This window comes from Electrophorus electricus, chromosome 11, assembly GCF_041902795.1.
Source record: "Electrophorus electricus isolate QZ-2024a chromosome 11, ASM4190279v1, whole genome shotgun sequence".
Classification (NCBI taxonomy): Eukaryota; Metazoa; Chordata; class Actinopteri; order Gymnotiformes; family Gymnotidae; genus Electrophorus; species Electrophorus electricus.
The window spans coordinates 22,594,126-22,619,396 of NC_137507.1; the positions used below are offsets into that span (position 1 = coordinate 22,594,126).

The 25,271-nt window shown below is 38.5% G+C and overlaps 1 protein-coding gene across 5 annotated transcripts in view; it reads left to right on the top strand.

The window, feature by feature from the left end:
* LOC113590883 (serotransferrin-2-like) overlaps nt 1-25,271 on the top strand; it is a 40,603-nt gene that overhangs the window by 759 nt on the left and 14,573 nt on the right. The window contains exons 4-18 of one of the 5 annotated variants that reach the window (XR_014126166.1): nt 166-357; nt 1,528-1,657; nt 1,790-1,860; nt 2,881-3,041; nt 3,189-3,339; nt 3,509-3,675; nt 3,794-3,890; nt 4,045-4,065; nt 4,349-4,510; nt 4,771-4,924; nt 5,058-5,125; nt 5,996-6,174; nt 6,570-6,762; nt 13,634-13,769; nt 13,938-15,538. Coding sequence is in view for 3 of the 5 variants with exons in the window: in XM_027031222.3 (XP_026887023.1) it covers nt 166-357; nt 1,528-1,657; nt 1,790-1,860; nt 2,881-3,041; nt 3,189-3,339; nt 3,509-3,675; nt 3,794-3,890; nt 4,045-4,065; nt 4,349-4,510; nt 4,771-4,924; nt 5,058-5,125; nt 5,996-6,174; nt 6,570-6,762; nt 23,115-23,161 (1,793 nt within the window). In the remaining 2 variants the exon portion in view is untranslated. Of the gene's footprint in view, nt 1-165; nt 358-1,527; nt 1,658-1,789; nt 1,861-2,880; nt 3,042-3,188; nt 3,340-3,508; nt 3,676-3,793; nt 3,891-4,044; nt 4,066-4,348; nt 4,511-4,770; nt 4,925-5,057; nt 5,126-5,995; nt 6,175-6,569; nt 6,763-13,633; nt 15,541-23,114; nt 23,901-25,271 lie in introns of those variants that run through there. The other 4 variants (XR_014126165.1, XM_027031229.3, XM_027031222.3 and 1 more) reach the window with 4 other exon arrangements.

Here is a 25,271-nt window from a genome sequence, read left to right on the forward strand (position 1 = left end):
CTAAGAGAATTATAAAACACCTGTGTACATAGCTGAGTTTTGAAATGAAAGGGACTGATTGTACCCCAGTGAAATCCCATGTGAAATTTTACACATGAAATTGCTGCCTTTTTGTCTTTGTATAATTTTTTCCTATAAAAATGGAAAACATTTAATTTGTTTCAGGCATAGAGACATGCTACTATGCTGTTGCTGTAGTGAAGAAAGGCACTGGCTTCAGCTTTACTGAACTTCGTGGGAAAAAGTCTTGCCACACTGGTCTGGGGAAGTCTGCAGGTTGGAACATTCCCATTGGCACTCTTCTCTCAAAGGGGTGGATTCGGTGGGCTGGTATTGAAGATAGACCTTTGGAGGAAGGTAAGTAACCTTTGGAGGAAGGAATAGAAGTCCTTCTGTGGTTCTCAGGAACAAAAATTGTTTCCTACCAAACAATCCGTAGCCTCCCCATCCTAGTTCTCCCAATGGTGTCAAATCTTAGAGAAGAAAACTGGTAATTAATATACACTATATGGCCAAGAGTATTTGGACACCCCTCCTAATTACTAAGTTTATTATATAACCATTCAATCAACGTAGACAAACATTGGTCAACAGTAAGTGTTTTATTGTGAAATGGAAGTGTCTAGGAGCAACAACAGCTCAGCCACAAAGTGTTATACCATGCAAACTCAGAGCAGGGCTGTGATTGCTGAAACACATCACAATCATGTATCCTCTGTTGCGTCACTTGATATAGAGATCAGAACTGCCTCTAGAAGTAACATCGAAAGTAACAAAAGAACTATGTGTGGGGAGCTTCATCAAATGGGTTTTGCTGGTCTGGCAGCTATGCACATATATGTGCAATATCAAGCATCAGCCATAGTGGTGTAAAGCATACCACCACTGGACTCTGGAGCAGTAGAAATATGCTCTTTGCAGTCTAATTGACATATCTGCAATTAGTGGATACCAGCAAAATGCCGCCTACCTGAATGAATAATGTAGTAAATTTTGGTGGAGAGGGTTGATGCAACTGTTTTTCAAGATTTGTACAAGGTCTTTTAGTTCCAGTGAAGGGCAATGTCAATGTTACATCTTATAAATACATTTTAGAAAATTATATGCTTACAACATTATAAAAGCAGTTTGGAAAAGGCCCTAACCTTTCCTATGCTGGACCTCAACCCCACTGATTGAGAGCCCACACTTTTTGGGATGAATTAGAACATCAGTTGCAAACTACACGTTCTCATCTGATCATCTGTGTCTGATCTCACAAATGCTGTTTTGACTGAATATACAAAAATTCAAATAGACACAATCCAAAACCTTGAAAGAATTCTCAGGAGACTGGAGGCTGTTATAGTCACGAAGAAGGTCAGATCCATATTAATATCCATGATTTAAAAATTGGATGTCCAGAAGACTCACATAGGTATGATGGAATGGTGTCCATATACTTTTGCCATATAGTGTATGTTTAACTGTCCCAAGGCTCTGAGTTGGAGCCAGTTTGTATGTAACATAAACTTGACTGCTTTACAGCGGTGATGGAATTCTTCTCAGCCAGCTGTGTCCCTGGAGCACCAAAAGGTTCCAAACTGTGTCAACTCTGCAAAGGTGACTGCTCACGATCTCATAAGGAGCCCTATTATGATTATGATGGAGCTTTCCAGTAAGAATCCCAGTATAATTTCAAGTTATCATAAATTATAAAACATTATTAGTCTTCATGTGTTATGTTTTCATTTTTGCTGTCAGCTTTGCCACTGACACGTTATATGGCACATCTTATCTATTGATACAGGTGCTTAAAGGATGGAGTTGGAGATGTTGCTTTTCTGAAACATCTAATTTGTTACTGTTCTACCGATCCTGGTAAGCAAAGAGTTTTTATGAATGAAAACAGTTGCTGTCTTTGTACTTGTTCTAGCCTGTTTTTCAAATATGGAGATTAAGGGCGTTTTTACACTTCTCTCTAATACCTGAGTCTACACCCAGGACCAATTATGGGCTCGTTTGGGGGAGGAGCTTATTATTGCTGGTTTCCAAACATTATTTTTCTGGCACAGGTGTGCAAAAAATGGTAGCCAATAGGTTCATCCATGTACTGATTTTTATTATTTACCTTGAGTATAAAAATACTTGAGTGGTAAAAAGCACCCCTTTTGGAATACATGGCATTCCACTGTGTAGGAACACATGCAAATAGGAAGAAAAATTTTAGTGATGCAGGTCAGCAGAGACATGCTTTTTCCATGATTCTCTCAGTAACCTTGCTCCAGTCCTAAGGAAGTGTGGTTTTATTAAACATATTCTGATGCATAAAAGTGATAACATGGGACCATTATATGAATAGTCTACATTAAATACATTGCAGTTCTTTCCCCACCATCACAAAACTTGAATAAGGAACTGACATGATAAGTTGAAGCTTTCACATTACAAAATGAATAATCATGCAGCCCCACAAGGCGTTAGGAGCGAATAGCTTCCACACTTTGATTAGACTGCATGAGATATTGCTAGAAGCGAATCCCAGGCCACTGATTTCAGAAGAACCAGACATCAGTCCTCTGGACTACTGCTGGTCTTAAAAATAGCTTTCACACTTGACCAAATGTATCGAACTTGCAGCGCAAGTGGACCTGTGTCCGGAAAAAGGTTCTAGTGTGAAAACGTCCTAAATCATAAATAGCAAGTTTTTCTCCATGATCCCCAAAATGCTAACTTCACTTCTGTGGTTATCACTTGTTTTTTGTTGCTTCTTTGTTGTCTTATGACTGTTCTCTGTTGTTGACGCTTTGTGAATCGAGGTTAAGCTCTGAGGAAGGAGCTACATGAAAATATGATAATATTTTAGATTATTATTACTATTGTTGCTATCTGATATTTTAGTTGAGAAAGTCAAATATGAACTACTGTGCAAAGATGGCACAAGGAAGAGCCTTGATGACTACAAGACCTGCCACCTGGCTAAACTCCCTGCCCATGCTGTTGTTAGTCGCAAAGATCCAGAACTGGCTCACCGCATCTTTCAGGTTCTAACCCCACTCAAGGTATCGTGCATGGTACATCTATCCACATTGCTCTTTGTATTAGTAACTATACTTAAATTTATCCTGTCTAAAAAAATAAAGACCATGTTGTATAAGATATGAAAGCTGCGCATGGAATCTGATGCTGATTAAGTTTGTGTTCCCTAGGACTTGGGTCTCTTCTCTTCTGAGGGCTACTCAGTGAAAAACCTTATGTTTACAGACTCCACAAAAAACCTGGTGCTGCTGCCTAAAGCCACTGACTCTTTCCTATACCTTGGGGCAGAATACATGGCCACCATCTTTGCTCTCAAAAAAGGTCATGCACAAAGAAATCTGATACAGAATTAAAAATAGTGGCCATTCCAAACTGCACATGTCAAAAATACTGTGCAGATAATACAATACAGTTTGTTCAATAATTGTTTTCAATGCATATGATTGTGTAGAGTGAATGGCTTACAATATGTTTGCTGTCTCTTTCTCAGACCTTAGCATAGACAATGCTTCTCCTGCCATTAACTGGTGTGCAGTGGGCCATGCTGAAACAGCAAAGTGTGATAAGTGGTCCATCAACAGCTTTGATGAGAAGAACGGCTTCAGGATTGAGTGCATAAGTGGCCAAAGCATTGAAGACTGCATTGGCAAGATCATGGTAATATAGGGTCTTAAGCAGACATGGTTTTAGGCTCATGCCAGCACCTGTGCCCTTCATGGAATGCTTAACTGAAATAGGCACAGTCATCTTTTTTTTTCATGCTTTGTACTTGCAGCGTAAAGAGGCTGATGCAATGGCTGTTGATGGAGGGCAGGTATATATTGCTGGCAAGTGTGGTCTGGTACCAGCCATGGTAGAACAATATGATGAAGGTGAGGAACATAATTTTGGCTTGATGTACATGTTCATCACATTATATGTACACATATTTTAAATGATATTTTTAATAGGACATTCAGTAATTAATCATATACATAATATAAATAGATAGCACTATAACTAACTCATTTTTTTTCCCCCCAATAGCAAATTGTGCTTCTGGAGTTGGTAGGTGAAGTGTATTCTCACCCATGTTCTTAATTTTTGCTCTGTTCCATCTCCTACCTGAATCCTAATAGAAAAGGGTACTTAAAAACTTAAACACATAGTATGGTATGGACTCAGTCAAACACTGAATATTTTCCACAAAATGCTATCATTGAATTTATAACCTAGACAATGTTGACACCGACCAGGTTAACTGTTATCTATGTTAGTGTAATGGGGTGAAGTTTTCCTTTAATACTGATAGTCTTAAAACCATACCTAATTTCGTTCATGCTCCCCTCAGATGTATCCGCTTATTATGCAGTAGCAGTAGTGCACAAAGACTCTGGTTTGACCTGGGAGTCACTGAAAGGCAGAACATCCTGCCACACTGCCGTGGGCCGCACTGCAGGCTGGAACATTCCCATGGGTCTCATTCACCAGGAAACCAGAGATTGTGACTTCTGTGAGTATTGCTACCATTTTCTGGTACTTGCTGGTACTATGTTGAACTTTCTTTCTGCAATAGCAGGGAAAATGTATTCATTATTAGAAATAAAAAATGTAAAGTCTGTTCCTCTTGTACGCATTTGAGGGTTTCTGTTTTGAAATAACATATACTGAATAAAGCAACCTGTCATAATTTAGGTCTACCTGATCTGCATCTTCATATGATGCACATAGTGGTCTTTGCTTTGTTTTTGAATACACTTTTTTCTTCCACAGCTAAGTACTTCAATGAGAGCTGTGCTCCTGGTGCAGACCCAAAATCCAGCCTGTGTGCACTGTGTGCAGGCAGTGGCAAACTTGTGGGGGGAAAAGAGGCCAAATGCAAAGCCAGCTCAGACGAACTTTACTATGGCTATGCTGGAGCATTACGGTATGGTTCTGATGAACTCAGTACCCCTTAATTGTGCTGTTAATGGTTGCAGAAAGAACATTGTGGTCAGGTCCCATAATGTCATGAATAGATTCTGAAATGGTATTCTGTTTGAGTGTGTGCTCTCTCCCAGGTGTATGGTTGAAGGCAAAGGTGAAGTGGCCTTTGTTAAACACACTACCGTACAGGAAAATGCAGATGGTAAGTCGGTAATGTGCAAATAATAATGCTAAATTATAACATTAGTTCTTTGTTAGAGAGACCTCAATGGCCAGACCACATTTCATACAAAAAGTACATATTTGGGGCATACCTCTCAAGTCTCATGTATTGGACTCTAATGGCCTGAGTGCCACAAGGCAAGGAGCAGGACATACAGACTCCCTAGACGGAGACAGACATTTATTAACACACAAAAAAGACAACAGCAATCACATATAAACTAAACAGTGACCATGAATACAAATACAACTAACATAAACAATAGTAACAGGAACAATGACCCACAATGATGTGCACACCAACAGGGGGTTTAAATACATACAGACATAATGAGACTAACCAGGTGTAGGTGTGTGCTAAACAACGTAGGTGTGGTTACAAACAAGACAAACTGTGAATTCCCATTGTGCATGGAGGGCTGTACCACGTGACCAGTGGCAAGGGGAGCATTCTGTGACATGGCGGAATAAGACTCACACATTCCAGGACAGATATCATGCTCTCAAGCTCAAAAATTCAAATCTCACACAACACAAAAAGCTTTGTCATAAAAGCCAAAATAGTGGAGTTTATTGCTGACTGTATTTGTTTTGTTGCCATGGCAGTAAATAAAAACTGAAACATAAGTGGCTGAGCTCTCTTGCCACGTTATTTAGCTAAGCCAATGAGATGCGCTGATGGTTAAATTAGAACGCAACCCACATACCCAACAAAACTGTTAAGGCTGGCCACCCACTTTTCAGACACATTTTGAATGAGATCACATATCACAGATCTCTGTAAGACTAGCAACAATTAGGCTGTATCATATGCATCATCCCCCACCACCCTGTTTTGCATTCACTCTAGGAAAAGGTCCACAATGGGCTTCAGGTCTGAAATCAGCAGACTTTAAGCTGATCTGTCCTGGTGGCTCTGCTGAGATCTCCAGCTACAGCACCTGCCACCTTGCGGTAGTGCCAGCCCATGCCATCGTGACTCGGCCAGAGATGCGCACTGAGGTGGTGTCTGTGCTCAAGGAGCAGCAGGTGAGGGCAGTGCTTTGAGCAAAGGAGATGGCATAAATTGCCCAACACTAACAAGTACAGACCATGTAGTGTCAGACTGCAGAGTTTAAGTGTTTTCTCTATAACACACCCAATTATAGTCATGAGCGGTTTGATAATCATCTGTCATAAGTGCTGCAAAGATGTCTGTATTCAGTACAGATTTAGTGCAGTACTGAGCTAAGCAAATTACTTGTGTGCACCAGTTTGAAGGTTCCTTGTTCCCTCTTCCCTAAAGGCTGAATTGATTATGGACCACATAATCAGCACTTTGACTTTGAGGCTACTCAGTAAGGTAGTCTGTGGAAAAACAGTACAGACGAATGCATGCTTCAGTGAGGCAGAAACTATTTAATTGTTCTTCCTTTGCCTTTCAGGCTAAGTTTGGTGGTTCCAGCAATGATTTCTCTTTCAAGATGTTCCAGTCAGAGGATGGACGAAATCTACTCTTTAAGGACTCTACGAAATGTCTTCAAGAGGTTCCACCAACAAAGTCCTTCAAGGAGTTTCTAGGTGAATCCTATGTAGCCATCATGGACTCTCTTCACGAGTGTACTGGCAGTATTTCAGGTAAAGCATACTTATAAATGTACAATATGTGGTATCTGTAGAGCTTTTGTTTCTTACAAAAAGTAAAAAAGGACAAAGTTGGATTTTTAATCACAGTTTAAAAACTCTGTGCCATCTTCATTTTATGGAACTCTATTCAGCAATGATATTAAAAATTCAGCATATAAAAAAACTTTTAGACCCCATTTAGCTACTAATATTTTAGGAATTAATTAAAAATAAATATTTTATACAGCATACTAATAAATTATCATTCTAAAATATTCTAAAATATACACAGTATAAAATATAAAACCACCCTTTTGCTATATACAAAAAATAAAAAATAAATTACTGTCAGAACTTGACCACTGGCAACTGTGATTGGACATGTGTATAGGTGTTGGATAATTCATTTGCATGTGTTGCTCATCACTGGGCTGTTGTCTATGATATCTCATATGGGAGACACCGCAAGTCCATCAGAAAACAATCATGCCACAGTGAGATTATCAAGTTTTATTTTTTGGCTGTTCAGTTGACAGTACTTTTGTTTCCTTTAAAGGTATAGATTCAGAGAGGTTATTAAGTCTATGCCAAGTAAAGCTGTTTTCAGCATAAAAAGTGACAGAAATTGTCATATTATAGATATGATTCAGTGTGCCATGGCACAAATAAGGTTGTTTTTTGTATAAACAGCAAGGTGAAGACTACTATGAAGCAATGGCAGATGATACAGGTATTTTCAGTATAAATTCTCAGGCAGAGGTGATACAAATGACACAGTAAACACAACTAACTAAAATGGTTGCAAGTTTGACAAGTTTGTACTCATCTTAAAAGTGCAGACAATTTTCAAAATTCTGGAATTTCTATTTCTCTAACTTCTTATCTATATTTTTTGCTACAAAGTCACATTCTGCTTCAAGCAGCAAACATTCATGAATCCAGCATCTTGATGCTCTCTCGACAATCTGGTCCCTAAGCATTACACTACTGGCAACACCAGTTAATGAACAAGGATCCTCTGTTGCTTACACTATGTAGACAATATAGATTTAACAAAACACGCAATTGCATAGAGAACACGTCTGCATCCAGAATGGAATTTCTATCATTAACAGTTTATTTTTAATACTAGTGTCACGTCTGCCATGAGCACCATCTACTCAGGACTACATTACCCAAAAACCCCCTATTCATTTCCAGTGACCAGATTATTAGTCTCTACTGTGTCTCATTATCCGTATAAGTCTCGTTTGCCTGTCTGATTCTCTGGTTACATTGCTCTCTATCTGTATTTTTGGATTATTCTTTTTGGCTGTTCCCCATTGGATTTGTTTGCCTGGTTGGATTGTCCTTGGTTATGTACTTCTACCTGTCTTTGCAACTTGGATTGCCCTTACCAGGTTAAACTATTTTGTTTTACTGCATTCGATTCCATCTCTGTTCAAAAAACAATACAGAAGACCTGGCCATCTATGGATTCGGCAGGTACAGGAGTGTTTCCAGAAACATTGGCTGCTCAGGGCCAGTTGCTAGGCCAACATCAGCAACTAGAGTCCTTGCTTGATGAGGTAGAGGAGCTTACATGACAGACACAGCAATTTATTGCATTGGTTTCTTTGGTAATGGAGAACGCATCATCTTGCTACGCTAACTACCAGTGAGGTGAGAACTCCCAATGTTATCACTCTCCCCCTATCTGCAGCTAGTAATTCTCCTTTTCAACTTCCAGATAAGTACAATGAGGATCCTGCAGGCTGTTCTACTACAATACTTGTATTTTGCCCATCAGCCTCCATTCACAGACTCTGTCTGTATTTCCCTTATCATTTCTTTATTATGTGTTAAGACTTTAGGTTGGGCTAACACTATATGAACTGAGGGTGGTGATATTACTATGGATTATACTCTTATTGTCAATTTTGGGCTGTGTTTTATCACCCCATAGAAGGTAAGGCTAGTGGTGAGTTGTACAGTTTATGACAGGGTTCTTGGACAGCGGCGGAGTATGCCTTAGATTTCCATGTTGGCAGCAAGCAGTGGCTGGAATGAGGTGGCTTTAACTACTGCTTATACAAGGACTCAATGCTGCGATTGTTACAGAATTAACTTGCCAAGATGAGTCGAAATCCCTGGAAGGTATAATCATAATAATTATCTATCCATCTGGGTAATCTCCTATGAGAGAGAGGAGAACCAAATGTCAGAGACAAGCAAAATACAGCCCATCTCCACTGCCTGAGAGGGAAGACATGCAGATTGACAACCTCAATCTCAGAGAGTATAAGATGCAGATAGAGCAAGAAAAGAAACCTACACTAAATGTTCTGGGGAAACAATGCAAACTAACATGGTGAGTAGTTCCCTGTTTGTGACTACTCTGAAACCATTAATAATAAAGACGGAGGTGCTCCATAAAGACAGCATTACTGTCGTTCCAACCTTAATAGACTCCGGAGCTGCTGGTAACTTTATCACTGAACAATTTATAAGGAATCTGAATATCAAAAGCATCACCTTGTCACCCATATTAAGAGTGAGCTCACAGGATGGCAGCCCCATTGGTTCTGGTCCCCTCACTCACCGTACTGTCCCTCTTACCTTGCATTCCAGTGCACTTCATAAAGAACTGAAAGAGCCAATTCTTGTAGAGGAATTCAAGCAATGTCTTCCTGAGAATGTGGTGGTATACTTGAATGAACAGAAAGCTTGTACTTTGACGATCACAGCTACATTAGCTGATGAATTTGTATTAAACTACAAAACTGTTTTAAATCCTCCCTGTATGCTGCAGTCGTGCTCCAGCTCCATCACAGAAATCAAGAACACGCCTCCCTCAACTACAGTTGTGTCCCCAGTGGAAACATGAGTGTTTTTACTGTCACAAGCATGGACACATAATAGCTAACTGTCCTGCTCTTAAGTGCAAGAATGCGCGTGCCACGGATGCTCCAAAAAAGTTAAATGCTGTGAGTACATTACCTTTGTTACCACTGTCAGATATAGAGCTAGTTTTTAGACCTTTCATTTTTTATTATTATATCTCTCTTTCGGAATCTGATTAAAGGAAACAACAAATTAGAGTTTTGAGAGATATTGGAGCAGCCGCATCCCTGGTTTTGAACAGTGTGTTGCCATTTTCAGAAAAGACTTATTGTGGCAGTGACATCCTCATTCAAGGCGTTGAGTCAGGCAGACTTAGCCTACTGCTGCACAATATGTTATATTCAGACAATTACACTGGTGTTGATAAAGTGGCTGTTTGTTCTGAATTGCCAGTGAGTGGAGTTTCTTTTATACTTGGGAATGACATCGTTGGTGCTATTGTGTTCCCTGTACCTGAAGTGGTGGAAAACCCTGTTGACTTTGAGCCTGATAATTTGTCAGTTCCCTGCTTGTGCGTTGACCAATGCTCAGGCACATATGTTAGGTGACTTTTCCCTATCAGGCATTTTCATGAGTAATCCTTCTAATGATTCGGATGTTTCTGAGACTGTTCGTGATCCTAACCCTACTGCACCTGCTCCGATCATTTCACATGACCTGATGTCTATGTCAGATCTTATTGCTGCTCAGAGGTCTGATGAGACACTAGCTCATTGTTTTAAACTGATTCATAGGAAAAATAAATCCTTGGGCTAACAAAGCAAGTATTTCATTCAGGACTATGTTTTAATGAGAACATGGGCTCTGTTCACTACTAACCTAAATTGTGATTTTGTGACTCAAATAGTTGTTCCTTTGTCGTATCGCTCCCACGTACTGTCTTTAGCTCATGATCATCCACTCTCTGGTCATCTAGGAGTCAGAAAGACCACTCAGCGTATCTTAAAACATTTCTTCTGGCCATCAGTTAGATCTGATGTAGCAAAGTTCTGCGGTACCTGCCATACCTGTCAATTAGTTGGGAAGCCTAATCAGGTTGTTCCATCTGCTCCAGTGTGTCCCATGTTACGAGATATTCTGAAGCTATTCCCCTTCATTGCCTAAAGTCAAAAGCTGTGATCAAAGCACTGATTAAGTTCTGTACCACATTTGGCATACCCAAATGTGTCTAGTCTGACCAAGGCACAAAGATTGTCTAATCTATTCACCTAGGTTACCCATGAGTTCAACATACAACATCAAGTATCCAGCGCCTATTACCCACAATCTCAGGGTGCTTTGGAATGGTTCCATCAAACCTTTAGGAATATGCTGAGGATGTATTGTTTGGAATCTGATAAAGATTGGGATGAGGGAGTCCCACTTTTATTTGCCATCTGTGACACTGTGAATGAGTTTCTTGGTTTTAGCCTGAACACATTACTTTTGTTTTTCTGTTCCCTATGTGATCCTGTCTAACTTGTCTCGAACTAACTACATGATAGCTATACTGAAACAACAACGAAGGTCGCTTGTGTCATATTAACATGTTGAAACCCTATCGTAACCGCACTAAGCATTCTGGTTCGGGATCCTCGATAGCTTTGCCTTCTTCTACTCCTGTTTCAGTTGTTGTAACCCCTACTGAATATGCCGCTGAACAGGATGATTTAGGTCGGAACTGTCTGCCTAACTTGGAAGCATTAGTACATCTCCCTGAAAAGTTGTCTGACTTTCCCTTAGCAGCCAAAGCTGACTTTACCAATCTCATTCAGAAATACCCCACATTATTTTCTGATGTTCCCACTCATACTACTGTCCTTCAGCATGACATTGATGTTGGTCCTTAGTCACCCATTAGACAATACCCGTATCATACCAATCCCCAGAAACATACATTGCTAAATCAGGAAACCAAGTATTTGTTAGAAAACCACCTTGCGATCCCTAGTGTCAGTCCCTGGTGTTCCCCATGCATTCTGGTGCCAAAACCAGATTGCACATACCGCTTCTATACTGACTACAGAAAAATAAATGCAGTTACTGTTTCTGATTCCTTCCCCATGCCTAGAATGGAAGATTAGGTTGGTTCAGCCAGATTTGTAAGCAAGCTTGATTTGTTTAAGGGATACTGGCAAATTCCGTTAACCTCTCATGCATCTGGAATTTTGGCATTTGCTACCCCTGATTGTTTCCTACAATATACAGTAATGCCTTTCGGTCTTAAAAATGCCCCTTTTACCTTTCAGCATTTGATGACTATGGTTTTAGGTGACATGCCTAACTTTGAAGTCTATTTGGATGATGTGGTTGTGTATACCAGCACTTGGGAACATGTACAGATAAAAAAATCTCTTTATCACTTCCAAGGCAAACCATTCAATGGTTTTAAGCCAAACATGGCTCCACTGTCACAATCCTGTGATTTCCTAGTAGGAGCTGGACATTATCACTTGGTCAGCCTGTTGTAGAAAAAAAAGCTGTTTGAATGTACCATGCCTAGTTATAGTTTCCACCTCTGTGAAGAGGTCCCGAACCAGCTTAAAACTTTGAAGTACCTAAAGAGTACCAGGACCTGGCAGAGGCTTTTAATAAGGGGACAGCTGCCAACTCCACACCATCCATATTATGGTTCTATTGAGTTAATATAAGGGGGTACACCTTCTCGTGTACATCCATACCCCCTTTCTATCACTAAGAATCAGGCTCTGTAGAACTGCATAAAAGAAGTGTTGGAGCAGGGATATATTTGCCCCTCTAAATCCCATGCTTTTTTGTTGCAAAGAAGGATGGAAGCTTACACCCTTGATTGTAACCTTATTTAGGCCTCTATAATACAAGTATCCAAACCCATTGCCACCATTTTCCTCAGCATTTGAGCAAATGCTCAAGTTGGATTTGAGGAGTGCTTACAACTTGCTTAGAATCAAGGAAGGAGATGAGTAGAAGATTACATTCATTACAAATTCTGGCCACTATGAGTATTAGGTTATGCCGCATGATCTTGCCAATGCCCTGTCTGTGTTCCAGTCATTTATCAATGACATACTAAGGGACATGCTCAGTGGGTTTGTGGTCACTTACATAGACATGTTGATTTAGTCCTCATTTCTACCAGAACATGTGGTTCATGTTAGAAGGGTCTTCCAAAGACTGCTAGACAATAACATATATGTAAAGGGAGAAAAATGTGCCTTTCACCTCCAGAAGATGCCCATCAGTGACAATGGAGTCACTATGGAGAATAAAAAGGTGGATGCTGTGGTGAATTGGCCAGTTCCCCAAACACCAAAGGATTTAGAGATTTTTGGGGTTCGCAAATTTCTACCACTTCCATGTTAAAAAGAGGACCCAAGAAACTACACTGGACTCTCAGATCAGAACAGGCCTTTCGGTCTTTAAAGAAAGTGTTTACTGAAGATCCAGTATTGCAACATCCAGATACATAGGAACCATTTCTTGTAGAGGTGGATGCTTCAGAGGTGTGATTAGGAGCCATCCACTCTCAAAGAAGTAAGATACTAAAGCTCCATCCAACTGCTTACTTCTCACACAAATTGTTACCAGAAGAGAGAAATTACGATGTGGGGAATAGGGAACTCCTGGTAGTTAAGATGGCTTTGGAGGAGTGGAGGCATTGGTTGGAGGGGGCTAAACATCCATTCATGGTATTTTCTGCTTAGAATATATTAAGTGCTAATAAGTTACTTCTCATCAAGCCAGATGATCATTATTCTTCATGAGATTTAACTTCCAGATCATTTCAACCAGGACCAAAGAATGTCATGGCAGATGCCCTGTCCCAGATATAGGATGTAAGTAATGAAGAGAAAACAACTGATCCTTTGCCCATTTTATCTGAGGAGTGAATTATAGGAGCCATACAGTGAGACTTTGATGAGGAACTGAGAGATGAACTGCAGGGAGCTACCATTCCTCCATCCTGTCTAGAAGAAAAACTGTGTGTTTCTGGCTTTCCATGGCCGATTGATTACCTAGGTACATTCTTTGTTTACTTCAGGTCACCCTGGGGAGGTCTAGATGCAACAGTTGTTACGCAGGTACTGGTGGGAGATGATGAATAAGGACATACATGACTTCATAGCTTCATGTACACAATCCAAGGCTCCTTGCACACTACTTGTTGGTACCTGCTGGTAAGCTAATGCCCCTTCTAGTACCAGAAAGGCAGTGGTCTCATATAGCTATCAATTTTGTTACTGATTTGCCACTTTCAGAATGCAAGAATACTGTACTTACGATTTTGGACCGGTTCTCTAAGGAAGTGAGATTTGTGCTCTCTCTCCCTTCCGCCTTTGCGACAGCAGAGCATATTCCAACATGTGTTCAGGAGGATATCATATCAGACAGAGGACTTCAATTCACATACCACGTATTTCATGGAAAACCTGGGAGTAAACATCAGCTTGACTTCAGGATACCACCCCACCCACAAAGCAATGATCAGGTGGAACAAGTAAACCAGGAACTAGGAAAATTCTTATAACTTTACTGCAGAGAACAGCAATCTGAGTGGTCCAACTACCGTGGTGTGAAAAAGTGCTTGCCCCCTTCCTGATATTTTTTTTTTGCATGTTTGTCACACTTAAATGTTTCAGATCATCAAACAAATATAAATATTAGACAAAGATAACACAAAAATGCAGTTTTTAAATGAAGGTTTTATTATTAAGAGGAAAAAAATCCAAACCTACATGGCCCTGTGTGGAAAAAGTGATTGCCCCCTAAACCTAATAACTGGTTGGGCCACCCTTAGCAGCAACAACTGCAATCAAGCATTTGTAATAACTGGCAATGAGCCTTTTACAGCACTGTGGAGGAATTTTTGGCCCACTCATCTTTGTAGAACTGTTGTAATTCGGGCACATTGGAGGGTATTCAAGCATGAACTGCCTTTTTAAGTTCATACCACAGCATCTCAATCTGATTCAGATCAGGACTATGACTAGGCCACGCCAAAGTCTTCATTTTGTTTTTCTTAAGCCATTCAGAGGTGGACTTGCTGGTGTGTTTTGGATCATTGTCTTGCTGCAGAACCGAAATGCGCTTCAGCTTGAGGTCACGAACAGATGGCTGGACATTCTCCTTCAGGATTTTTTGGTAGACAGCAGAATTCATGCTTCCATTTACTACAGCAAGTCTTGAACAGCAAAACAGCCCCGGACCATCACACTACCACCACATGTTACTGTTGGTATGATGTTCCTTTTCTGAAATACTGTTATGTTTACACCAGATGTAATGGGACATGCACCTTCCAAAAAGATCAACTTTTGTCTTGTCAGTCCACAAAGTATTTTCCCAAAAGTCTTGGGGATCATCAAGATGTTCTCTGGCAAAACTGAGATGAGCCTTTGTTCTTTTTGCTCAGCAGTGGTTTTCATCTTGGAACTCTGCCATGCAGGCGATTTTTGTCCAGTCTCTTTCTTATGGTAGAGTCATGAATACTGACCTTAACTTAACTTGCCTGGGAAGATTCATCACTGTTGCATGTTTTTGCCATTTGTGGATAATGGCTCTCACTGTGGTTCGCTGTCCCAAAGCTTTAGAAATTGCTTTATAACCTTTTCCAGACTGATAGATCTCAATTACTTTGTATCTTATTTGTTCCTGACTTTCTTTGGATTGCCGCACAATGTCTAGGATCTTTTGGTCTACTTCACTTTGTCAGGCAGGTCCTATTTAAGTGATTTCTTGATTGAGAACAGGTGTGGCAATAATCAGGCCTGGGTGTGGCTAGAGAAATTGAACTCAGCTTTCCAAAGATGTGATAAACCACAGTTAATTAATGTTTTAACAGGGGGGAGGGGGCGCAAACACTTTTTCACACAGGGCCATGTAGGTTTGGATTTTTTCCCTTAATAATAAAAACCTTCATTTAAAACTGCATTTTGTGTTTACTTGTTATCTTTGTCTTATATTTAAATTTGTTTGATCTGAAACTTTTGTGACAAATGTGTGACAAACATACAAAAAAAAAATTTCAGGAAGGGGGCAAACACTTTTTCACACCACTGTATATTATATTGGCAGAGATGGCACAGAACGCCATCAATCATTAATCTACTGGACTAATGCCATTTCAGTGCATCCTAGGTTACCAACCACCATTTGTGCTTTGGAATCCAGAGCCCTCAGTATCACATGCAGTTGATGAATGGATGAAATGGAATGAATGGGTTTGGGAGAGCATACAACAAAAATCCACCAAGCAAGCTCATGTTTCCCGTATCAGCTCTCACCAAAGGAGAGCACCTGCACCGATGTATTCAAATGAAGACAGAATATTGTTATCCAGAGGTAGCTGTAAAATACAACCTACATAGGCCCATTCCTAATAAAGAAAAAAATGATTGATGTTACTCATTAGAGTTACCCAGTTCCTATCGCATTTCTTCATCGTTTCATGCGTCACTATTGAAGCCCTATTTAGCATGACTATTAACGTCTCCTTTAGTGGAGAATGCTCTCTCACCACTGGAGATTGTTGGCTCCCCAGCTTACACTGTGCGGGAGATACTAGGCTCCAGGAGACGTGGGAACCAGATACAATATCTCATAGACTGGAAAGGTTATGGACCAGAAGAGAGATGTTGGGTCCCCAGGAGGGACGTGTTGGATTTACTATGCTCTTAGTCTCATCCTGTGACCCACTCCTCATCCCAGGGGTTGTCTTCATGGCCGTTTGGCTCTGCCAGCCGACTCTTTGGGGGTGGGGGTGGGAGTGGAGGTGTGCCTCAATAGCACTATCTACTCAGAACTACATTACCCAAAAACCCCATGTGCATTCCCAGTAACCAGATTATTAGTCTCATCTGTGTCTTGTTATCCTTATGTTTCTTTGTATATATATATATATATATATATATATATATATATATATATATATACACACACATACATACATACATATATATATATATATATATATATATATATATATATATATATATATATATATATATATATATATATATATATATATATCCCTCTATGATCATTATTTTTTCACGAACTCTCATTTGCCTGTCTGACATTTCTGAGCCATTGGACACTGTTGTACAGTTATGTGCAAAATAATAGCAGTCTAACATCACTAATGTATTTAATTACTGATTTTGGCAGAAACGATAATACAACATGGAGGAAAAATTCATGACTAGGTGTAGCCGAGTAATGGTCAACCAACAGAATCAAGCCATGACATGCACTCTGCTAATTGGATGTAATTGACTCGTTTAATGTGTTCAAATTAATAACATTGTGGAGTTCAGTTAGTGAGGTCATTCATTCTGTGAAGAAACAGGTGTCAATTATGGCCCTTATTTAAAGAAGGAGGGCAGGAAATGTTGTGCCTGCTGGTTTTAGCCCTTACTCAGTGAGTAAAATGGGTCGTTCCAGACATTGTACGGAAGGAGATAGAGCTTTGATCAATAAGTTGAATGGAGAGGGGAAAATATAAGGAAGTGCAGAAAATAATTGGCTGCTCAGCTAAAATGATCTCAAATGACAAACAAAACCTGAAACATATGGTAGGAAAATAAATCGTAATATAACAAGAATGGCAAAGAAGCATCCAATGATCAGCTCCAGGGAAATCAAAGAAGATCTTCAGTTACCTATGAGTACTTCAACAATCAGAAGATGCCTACGTGAAGCCAAACTATTTGCAAGAAACCCTCGTAAAGTACCATTGCTGAAGAAAAGTCATTTTGAAAAGGTTACAGTTTGCCAAAGAACACATTCACTGGCCTAAAGAGAAGTGGCGTAACATTCTATGGACAGATGAGAGCAACATTGTTTTTACTGGGTCTAAAGGCCACAGACCGTTTGTGAGACAACCCATAAACACTGAATTCAAGCCACAGTACACTGTGAAGACTGTAAAACTTGGTGGTGCAAGCATAATGGTTTGGGGATGTTTCTAATATTTTGGAGTCGGACCCATTTATCACATACCAGGCATCATGGACCAGTTTGAATATATCAAAATACCAGAAGAGGTCATGTTGCCTTATATCTGAAGAAGAAATGCCCTTGAAATGGGTGTTTCAGCAGGACAATTAGCCCAAACACACCAACAAGAAGGCAACATCCTGGTTCCAGACCAAGAAGATTGATGTTATGAAGTGGCCAGCCCAATCCCCAGACCTCAGTCTGACTGAGAATTTGTGGGGTGACATCAAAAATGCTGTTTTTCATGCAAAACCCAAGAATGCAGAAGAACTGTGGAATATAGTCCAGTCAGCTTGGGCTGGAATATCTGTTTGCAGGTATCAGATGTTAGTTGACTCTATGCCACACGGATGTAAAGCAGTTATCAGGTATAAAGGTTATACAACTAAATATTAGTCCATTGATCAAAAGAAAAGCTAAATCTGTAAAGAACTTTCAGTTTATACTGTAAATATTCAAGTTTGTAAATGAAAATGAAGACACTGCTATTTTTTTGAACAGGCCATTATTCTTTTTTCTTCATTTTCAGTTTAAACATTTATATTTCATTCATGTTTTCATTTGGAATTGAATGTGCAGTGCTCCCAGTGCCTTTGTGTATATGGAAATAAATGCTATTATGAGGATTGAGCTTTTTCTCAATTGTTTTAAACACATTGCTATTATTTTGTACATAACTAAGTTTTCTCTGGTTACACTGATCTCTGCCTGTATTTTTAGATGACCCTTTTTGCCTGTTCCCCATTGGATTTGTTTGCCTAGTTGGATTGTCTTTAGTTATGTACTTCTATCTGTCTTTGTCTACAACTTGGATTGCCTTTACCAGATTAAACTATTTTGTTTTATTGCATTCGACTCCATGTCTGTTCACCAAACATCACAACTGGGGATCATACAGCAATAAGATATTGTGTTGCCACTGATGTTCTTAAAATGTTTTTAATTAATTTATTCAGGAACACTACAAATAGCATTATCTCATCAGAAAAGTTCGATTTCAACATGGAACATGTAATACTATATACATGTAAGCATTTATACAGCATATTTAACTGGTTTAATATTTTTGGCTGAGTCCAGGATTTATTGGACATTTATTGGAAACATCTAACTGTTAGTCAGGTGGTCATATCACTGGCCATTATCTGCCATTGTTAATGTATGCTGTTTTGTGTAATAAGCGTAGATTGACTAGGTCTTCACCATTAAAACAGATTTGAATTTTTTAAAATAACTCAATTCTTGGTCTAAACAGCCTTTACAATTTGATAGAAACATGTAAACAAGATGCTCTGTCAAAGTGAGTCTGACAAACTGACAGTCCCAATCTGTTATTAACAGTGAAAATATCACATGATCCAGCTGTAGCAGGAAAATTCTTCATATCCGGCAGGACTGTGTGCCTGAAAATTAATTGGTGTGTGCTGATAGCATATAAAAAGGCAGGATAAAAGTGCAGCATGCATGACTTTGGACTGTGGCCAAAAAATAAAAATTAATTGCAGCAGCAATGGTTAACAGTAGTTAGAATAAGACCAGTAAGTTAGAAAGCTAGCACTGTATGTAATTATAGCACTGTATGTAATATATAGTACTTGGGAAACACACCTAACACTAAACTTGCCTGTCTCTGTCAGATGATTGAAAATTGTAAGTTGCTCTAGATAAGAGTGTCTGCCAAATGTATAAAAAAACTTGATAACTTAGATGTCCTGCATAGATAGCCAGCTAATGGTAGAGTGGGCACTCAAAATTAAAGAATAGTGTAGGGATGTATCAACAGCACATTAGCAAAGCAAGGCTTTTCTCCAGTAGCAATGTGTGTTTGGTGGCTATCTCTACTCTCATGACCCAAAACAATGAGGTTGTTTTGCTGCTTTTAAGCTTGTATTCTGGTCTAATGTAGCAACAAGTAATCGTCAGGTAACTGGAACAATGAGCTTGTGAGATTAAGATAATCATCATCATTCTCAGTGATCATTCCCACAATATTTGATTTCTTTGACATCCTTACATCTCAAAGAAATGGTAGTGGGAATCGGTAGTACACTCTCAGGTACAGCAAGATGTATTTCAGTGTATATTTGCTTGTTGGTTTGATTAGGCTGCTACTGTTGGGATGAGTTACTTAAGAAAACTAACCAACCAGCCTTCTCTTTAGGCTGCATGCCTCACATCAGTCATATCAGAGGCCATTCGTGTATTTAGTAGTGGTGTTGTGAATGGGCAACTGTACATTTATTTAGAGGAATTTAGAAAGAGAAAAATGAACTAAGTTTCTCAGTACAAAGAAATATTCCATCATTTTCCATTCTAAACTCTATCTTCTAGATCTGTGTTTTGTTGTTGTTGATTACGACAGACAATTTCAACATATTTTCCTATAAAGGGAGAGAACAGCTTATTTACTAAAGACACATTTAATGGAAACCAAAAGACAGTTTTAGATTTTTTGTCCCTCTGCCTTAAAGAATACATTTTTAGATTTATTTATAGCTTTACACTTATGGGATCATATTTGTCACTTATTGTGAAGGTGGCAGTGATTGCAGAAAGGGAGGTTCTTTATTATCCATAATAAAAAGAACAGAAAAATAAAGTGGCGAGTTGGCACAACGTTAAAAGAAAACAATAAGGAAACGCAGGCAGAAAAGGCTTGAGGTGTTTAGATGCAGGCAGGGTATTAAAGTTCCAAGTTTGTAGAACACACTCAGAGTTTTGCAGTGCTGAAACACAGTAGCCAAGGGCTAATGCATAGCACTGAACTATTAAACTGGTCTCCTGTGGTCTTAAATCGAGGAAGAATAAAAGAGGCAAAACAAGGCACAGGTGCATGGAACCAGTACTCAGGTTATTAAGAGTGGGGTGTGTGTGTGTGTGTGTGTGTGTGTGTGTGTGTGTGTGTGTGTATCAGCGTCCCTCAGGCTGGGTGCTGGCGCAATGTGACACTTATCTATTGCATGTATATTGGAAATATATTAGTAAATATATAGTGTGATATTTTTCAAAAATATTGTGTATATTTTAGAATAAACTAATAATCTATTCTTAATGCTATTTCTTTAGGTATATTGCCTGCATATTTTTTTATCATGTACAAAATGTTATTTGTGGCACAATACATTAACAGTTATTTGTACAATAACTTGTAGTTGTTTAAATTGAGTAACTATAAAATCTATGGCAAAGACATTTGTGAACCCTTTAGAATTTATTTAATTTCTCCATTAACTGCACCCAAATATGAACTTATGAATTAATTGAACTTGCAGATTTATTTTATGTAACCATTCATCGCTATTGCAGCTAAGTGGCTGTAGCTTTGGAACAGAAACAGAATGAAAATGCATGGTCCTGATGGGTTAATCCTGTTTCTCACCATAACCAGAGATCCTCTTGCATTAGGGAATCTGCCATAGTAGGTGATACACAAATAACATGCAATTAGACAAACTAATTTGACTTTGCCTTTATGAACAACATTCTAGTGCAATTACTGTGCAAAACAATTTTACTTTACACACACAGTATCAGCTGCACTGCATGTGTATTTTATACTTTACACATACAGCATCAGCTGCACTGTATATGCATGATATACTTCACACACACATCACTGTTTTGTGTGGTTTACATTTATATATATATATATATATATATATATATATATATATATATATATATATATATATATATATATACATATATATATACACACACACACACTATATATATATATATATATATATATATATATATATATATATATATATATATATATATATATAAATAATATTATTTTGGTATGTATGTACAACTATGTTAGTTTATATTAGATGTTATACTGTGATGCTTGGACAACCTGCTATAGATCATGCTACAGCATTTTAATGGGATAGAATTCAGGATTCTGATAAAGGATTTTTGTGGATCACAGTTACTGTAAACATGATAATACTGATGAGAAAGTTAGGAGAAAAAAATATGTACTATCCTTAACAAATAATAATACTGATTATTTACATGATCTGAATTTATACACGCTCAGTTGTAATATTTTATGCAACATTTGCAACAAACAGTTAAACATACACTGAGGGATAATCAAAACACTTTGATGGCCTTACTAAGTACACTTACTCTATAGCTGTACCAAAAGGCATAATTTACCAAGCAATGCTCATAACATTTAGTTCTTCATTAGATTATCATTTTGACAGTAGACAATGTTTAAGACCAATATGGTGCTATAGAAATTCAGTAATATAGATGTATAGTGTTTAAGTCTATGCCTACTTGACCAAAAGGCTAAGGCAAATTATTTAGCAAACCAAACCCTGTTTTAGCAGGTAAGGTGGTTGCTAGGGGCACCAACCTAACACAATATATGAGTATTGTGAGCAGGAGGATTCCCCCAAAAATTATGCCTATGGAACTGGAAGAGCTCTGGGTGATGAGATATGTTCTGAGCTGGGATTTCAAATCTGAGGAAGAGGAAAGATTATGGAGACTGAGTTCCATGGTTTGGGAACGATAGCATTTATTGCCCTGTCATAAACTAAGGACAATATAATATGATGTACTTGGCATATAATGACAATGTAATGTACTGTGTCATCAAACCATGTATTGCACTGAGAGGAGGGCACAGATCTTATCTTCAAAGGTGTATGATCATCAAGAGCTATAGAGATGGTATGGTTACAACTGAATTGGATATTATCGAGACAGAGTCATTTAGTGATGTCTGAGAGAGAGAAAAAGCGTGTATAAATAAAGGACTGTTGAGTAACTGATTTAAAGCTACAATAGGTTACTACTTTTACTTTTTTAAGATGTAGGAGGGGAGATGATAAAACTGTTTGATATGCTGATGCTCAGAAATACTTGGAAATAAAGACAGTGACATTGTTTAGACTTCCATGGTATTTGAATGTTAAATTGGAAAAGATGCTGTCCAATCTATTGGAAATTATAGGCCAGACCATATTGCACCATGTTCGAACAAACACACTGTGCTAAAATGATTGTTTTTCATAGATACCTTTCATAGAAGTATTTTTTTGATCCGTGGTCTTGATTATTTTAACATTTAATATATTGTGAGCAGTTGCGGTTTTTACCACTATGCAAACCATGCAAATGCGTGGGGCCCCAGAGATCAGGGAGCACCCTGCTGGCCACAAGCAGTTGGCTGAAGAAACAACCACATGCATTCTTTCTATCATTGCTTGACACCAAAGAGATACTGTAACATGCTAGCTAGGTAATCAGGACTCTTGAACGCAACCATGAAATGCTCATATTACAGGGTCACCTAAGACCTCCTTTCCTGGATGAATAAATTAAATTTCAAATTCAATAAATTTCAAAGGGTTCACAAACCTTTACTTTTAACTATGTTTGTTATGGCAATCTGTATACTAACTATATTGCTTGACACATTGTACTTAATGCTGTATATTTGTTTTGTAAGTGTTCTTAGTAAAGTCACAAATCAATTTTCTTTTCTTTGGCTTTCACAGAGCTGGAGCAGGCTTGCACTTTGCATACATGCCAACAACAGCAGTAGTCCACTGTTTGTACAAAATTGTCCAAAAAAACTGTACATTACAAATTGCATACAAATAAATTGGCACAGTTTCAGGAGGACTAAGGATCACTGCTAAAGTTTCGATAAACAACATTATTTTGGCTATTGATAGATACCTAAATCAACTAACTTTGTTTTGAAATTGACTTTGGTTACTTGTAAAACTGAGACATTATTATAAAGGAAAATAACAATAATTAAATGGTAGTTTGAAGAGTAAGAGTTATAAAATATGGCAAGGGACATTATTTAAAAAGGTATTCTAATTATTCCATGTTGTAGAGGTTCTTTTAAGTCATTTTAAGTTTTAAGGAATGATAAACATACTATATAAAGTGATGTCACTTTTTGCAATATATGTGCATTGTAACCAAATTTCACAAATGGAACATTTTCCAGCAATCTCAGTAATATCAGTATATTTACCTTATCTATTACTGCAGAGCAACACCTGTCTAAATGTAGGCTTACATGTAAATGTACAAAATGAGTGACACCCCAGTGAACACAAAAATGTTTAAAATGCATGAAAAATATGATTTTGCCAGACATTCAATGGATTCCATATTTTGGCCATGTCAAAGGTTTTTCATACATCTGTTCATGGTGTAGAAAAGACAAAAATTGTATTAATATACAAAGTGAATTGTCTCCCTGTACTTTCAGTGTCAATCTAATAAAGGCAATGTCAGTCACCAAACATATCTTGTGTAACTACATTTTGGAAAAGTGGTAAATTGTATAAACTTGATTTTCTGATGATACATTGCTGTAAATCTGATGTAAGATGTCACTATATCTTGAAGATTATTACTGAAATAGATATTCAGCATATTTGTGAGTGTCCTGGAACAGTTTGAGAGAGATTGCCATAAGATTCCCTTAAGAGAAATACTGTAACTCATCTTTCCTCATCTAATCTACATATTGTTAGTCCAACCTTCAAATATGTTCCACAATTTTCTTCAAAACTTTTACTAATATTTTAGTACACTGCGTGGCCAAAAAAAAAAGTCACACGCGCTAATATTTCATTGGACCGCCTTTAGCTTTGATTACGGCATGCATTCGCTGTGGCATCGTTTCCACAAGCTTCTGCAATGTCACAACATTTATTTCTGTCCAGAGTTGCATTAATTTTTCCCAAAGATCTTTTTTTGATGATTCGGATATTTGGACCACTGCACAAAGTCTTCTCCAGCACATCCCAAAGATTCTCAGTGGAGTTCAGGTCTGGACTCTGTGGTGGCCAATCCATGTGTGAAAATGATGTTTCATTCTCCCTGAACCACTCTTTCACAATTTGAGCCCAATGACTCCTGGCATTGTCATCTTGGAATATGCCTGTGCCATCAGGGAAGAAAAAATCCATTGATGGAATAATCTGGTCGTTCAGTATATTGAGGTAGTCAGCTGACCTAATTCTTTGGGCACATAACGTTGCTGAAACCTAGACCTGACCAACTGCAGCAACCCCAGATCATAGCACTGTCCCCATAGGCTTGTACGGTAGGCACTATTTATGATGGGTACATCTCAGCTGCCTCTCTTCTTAGCCTGATGCACCCATCACTCTGGAACAGGGTAAGTCTGGACTCATCAGACCACATGACCTTCTTCCATTGCTACAGAGTCTAATCTTTATGCTCCTTAGCAAATTGAAGCCATTTTTGCCAGTTAGCCTCACTGACAAGTGGTTTTCTTAAGGCTACACAGCTGTTTAGTCCCAAACCCCTGAGTTCCCTTCACATTGTGTGTATGGAAATGCTCTTACTTTCACTATTAAACATATCCCCGAGTTCTACTGTTGTTTTTCTACTATTTGATTTCACCACATGTTTAAGTGATCACCGATCATGATCATTCAAGATTTTTTTCCAATCACATTCCTTCCTCGAAAATGATGTTTGCCCACTGTCCTTCCACTTTTTAATAATGCGTTGGACAGTTCTTAACCCAATTTTAGTAGTTTCAGCAATCTCCTTAGATGTTTTCTCTGCTTGATGCATGCCAATAATTTGACCCTTCTGAAACAGATTAACATCTTTTCCACGACCACAGGATGTGTCTTTCCACATGTTTGTTTAAC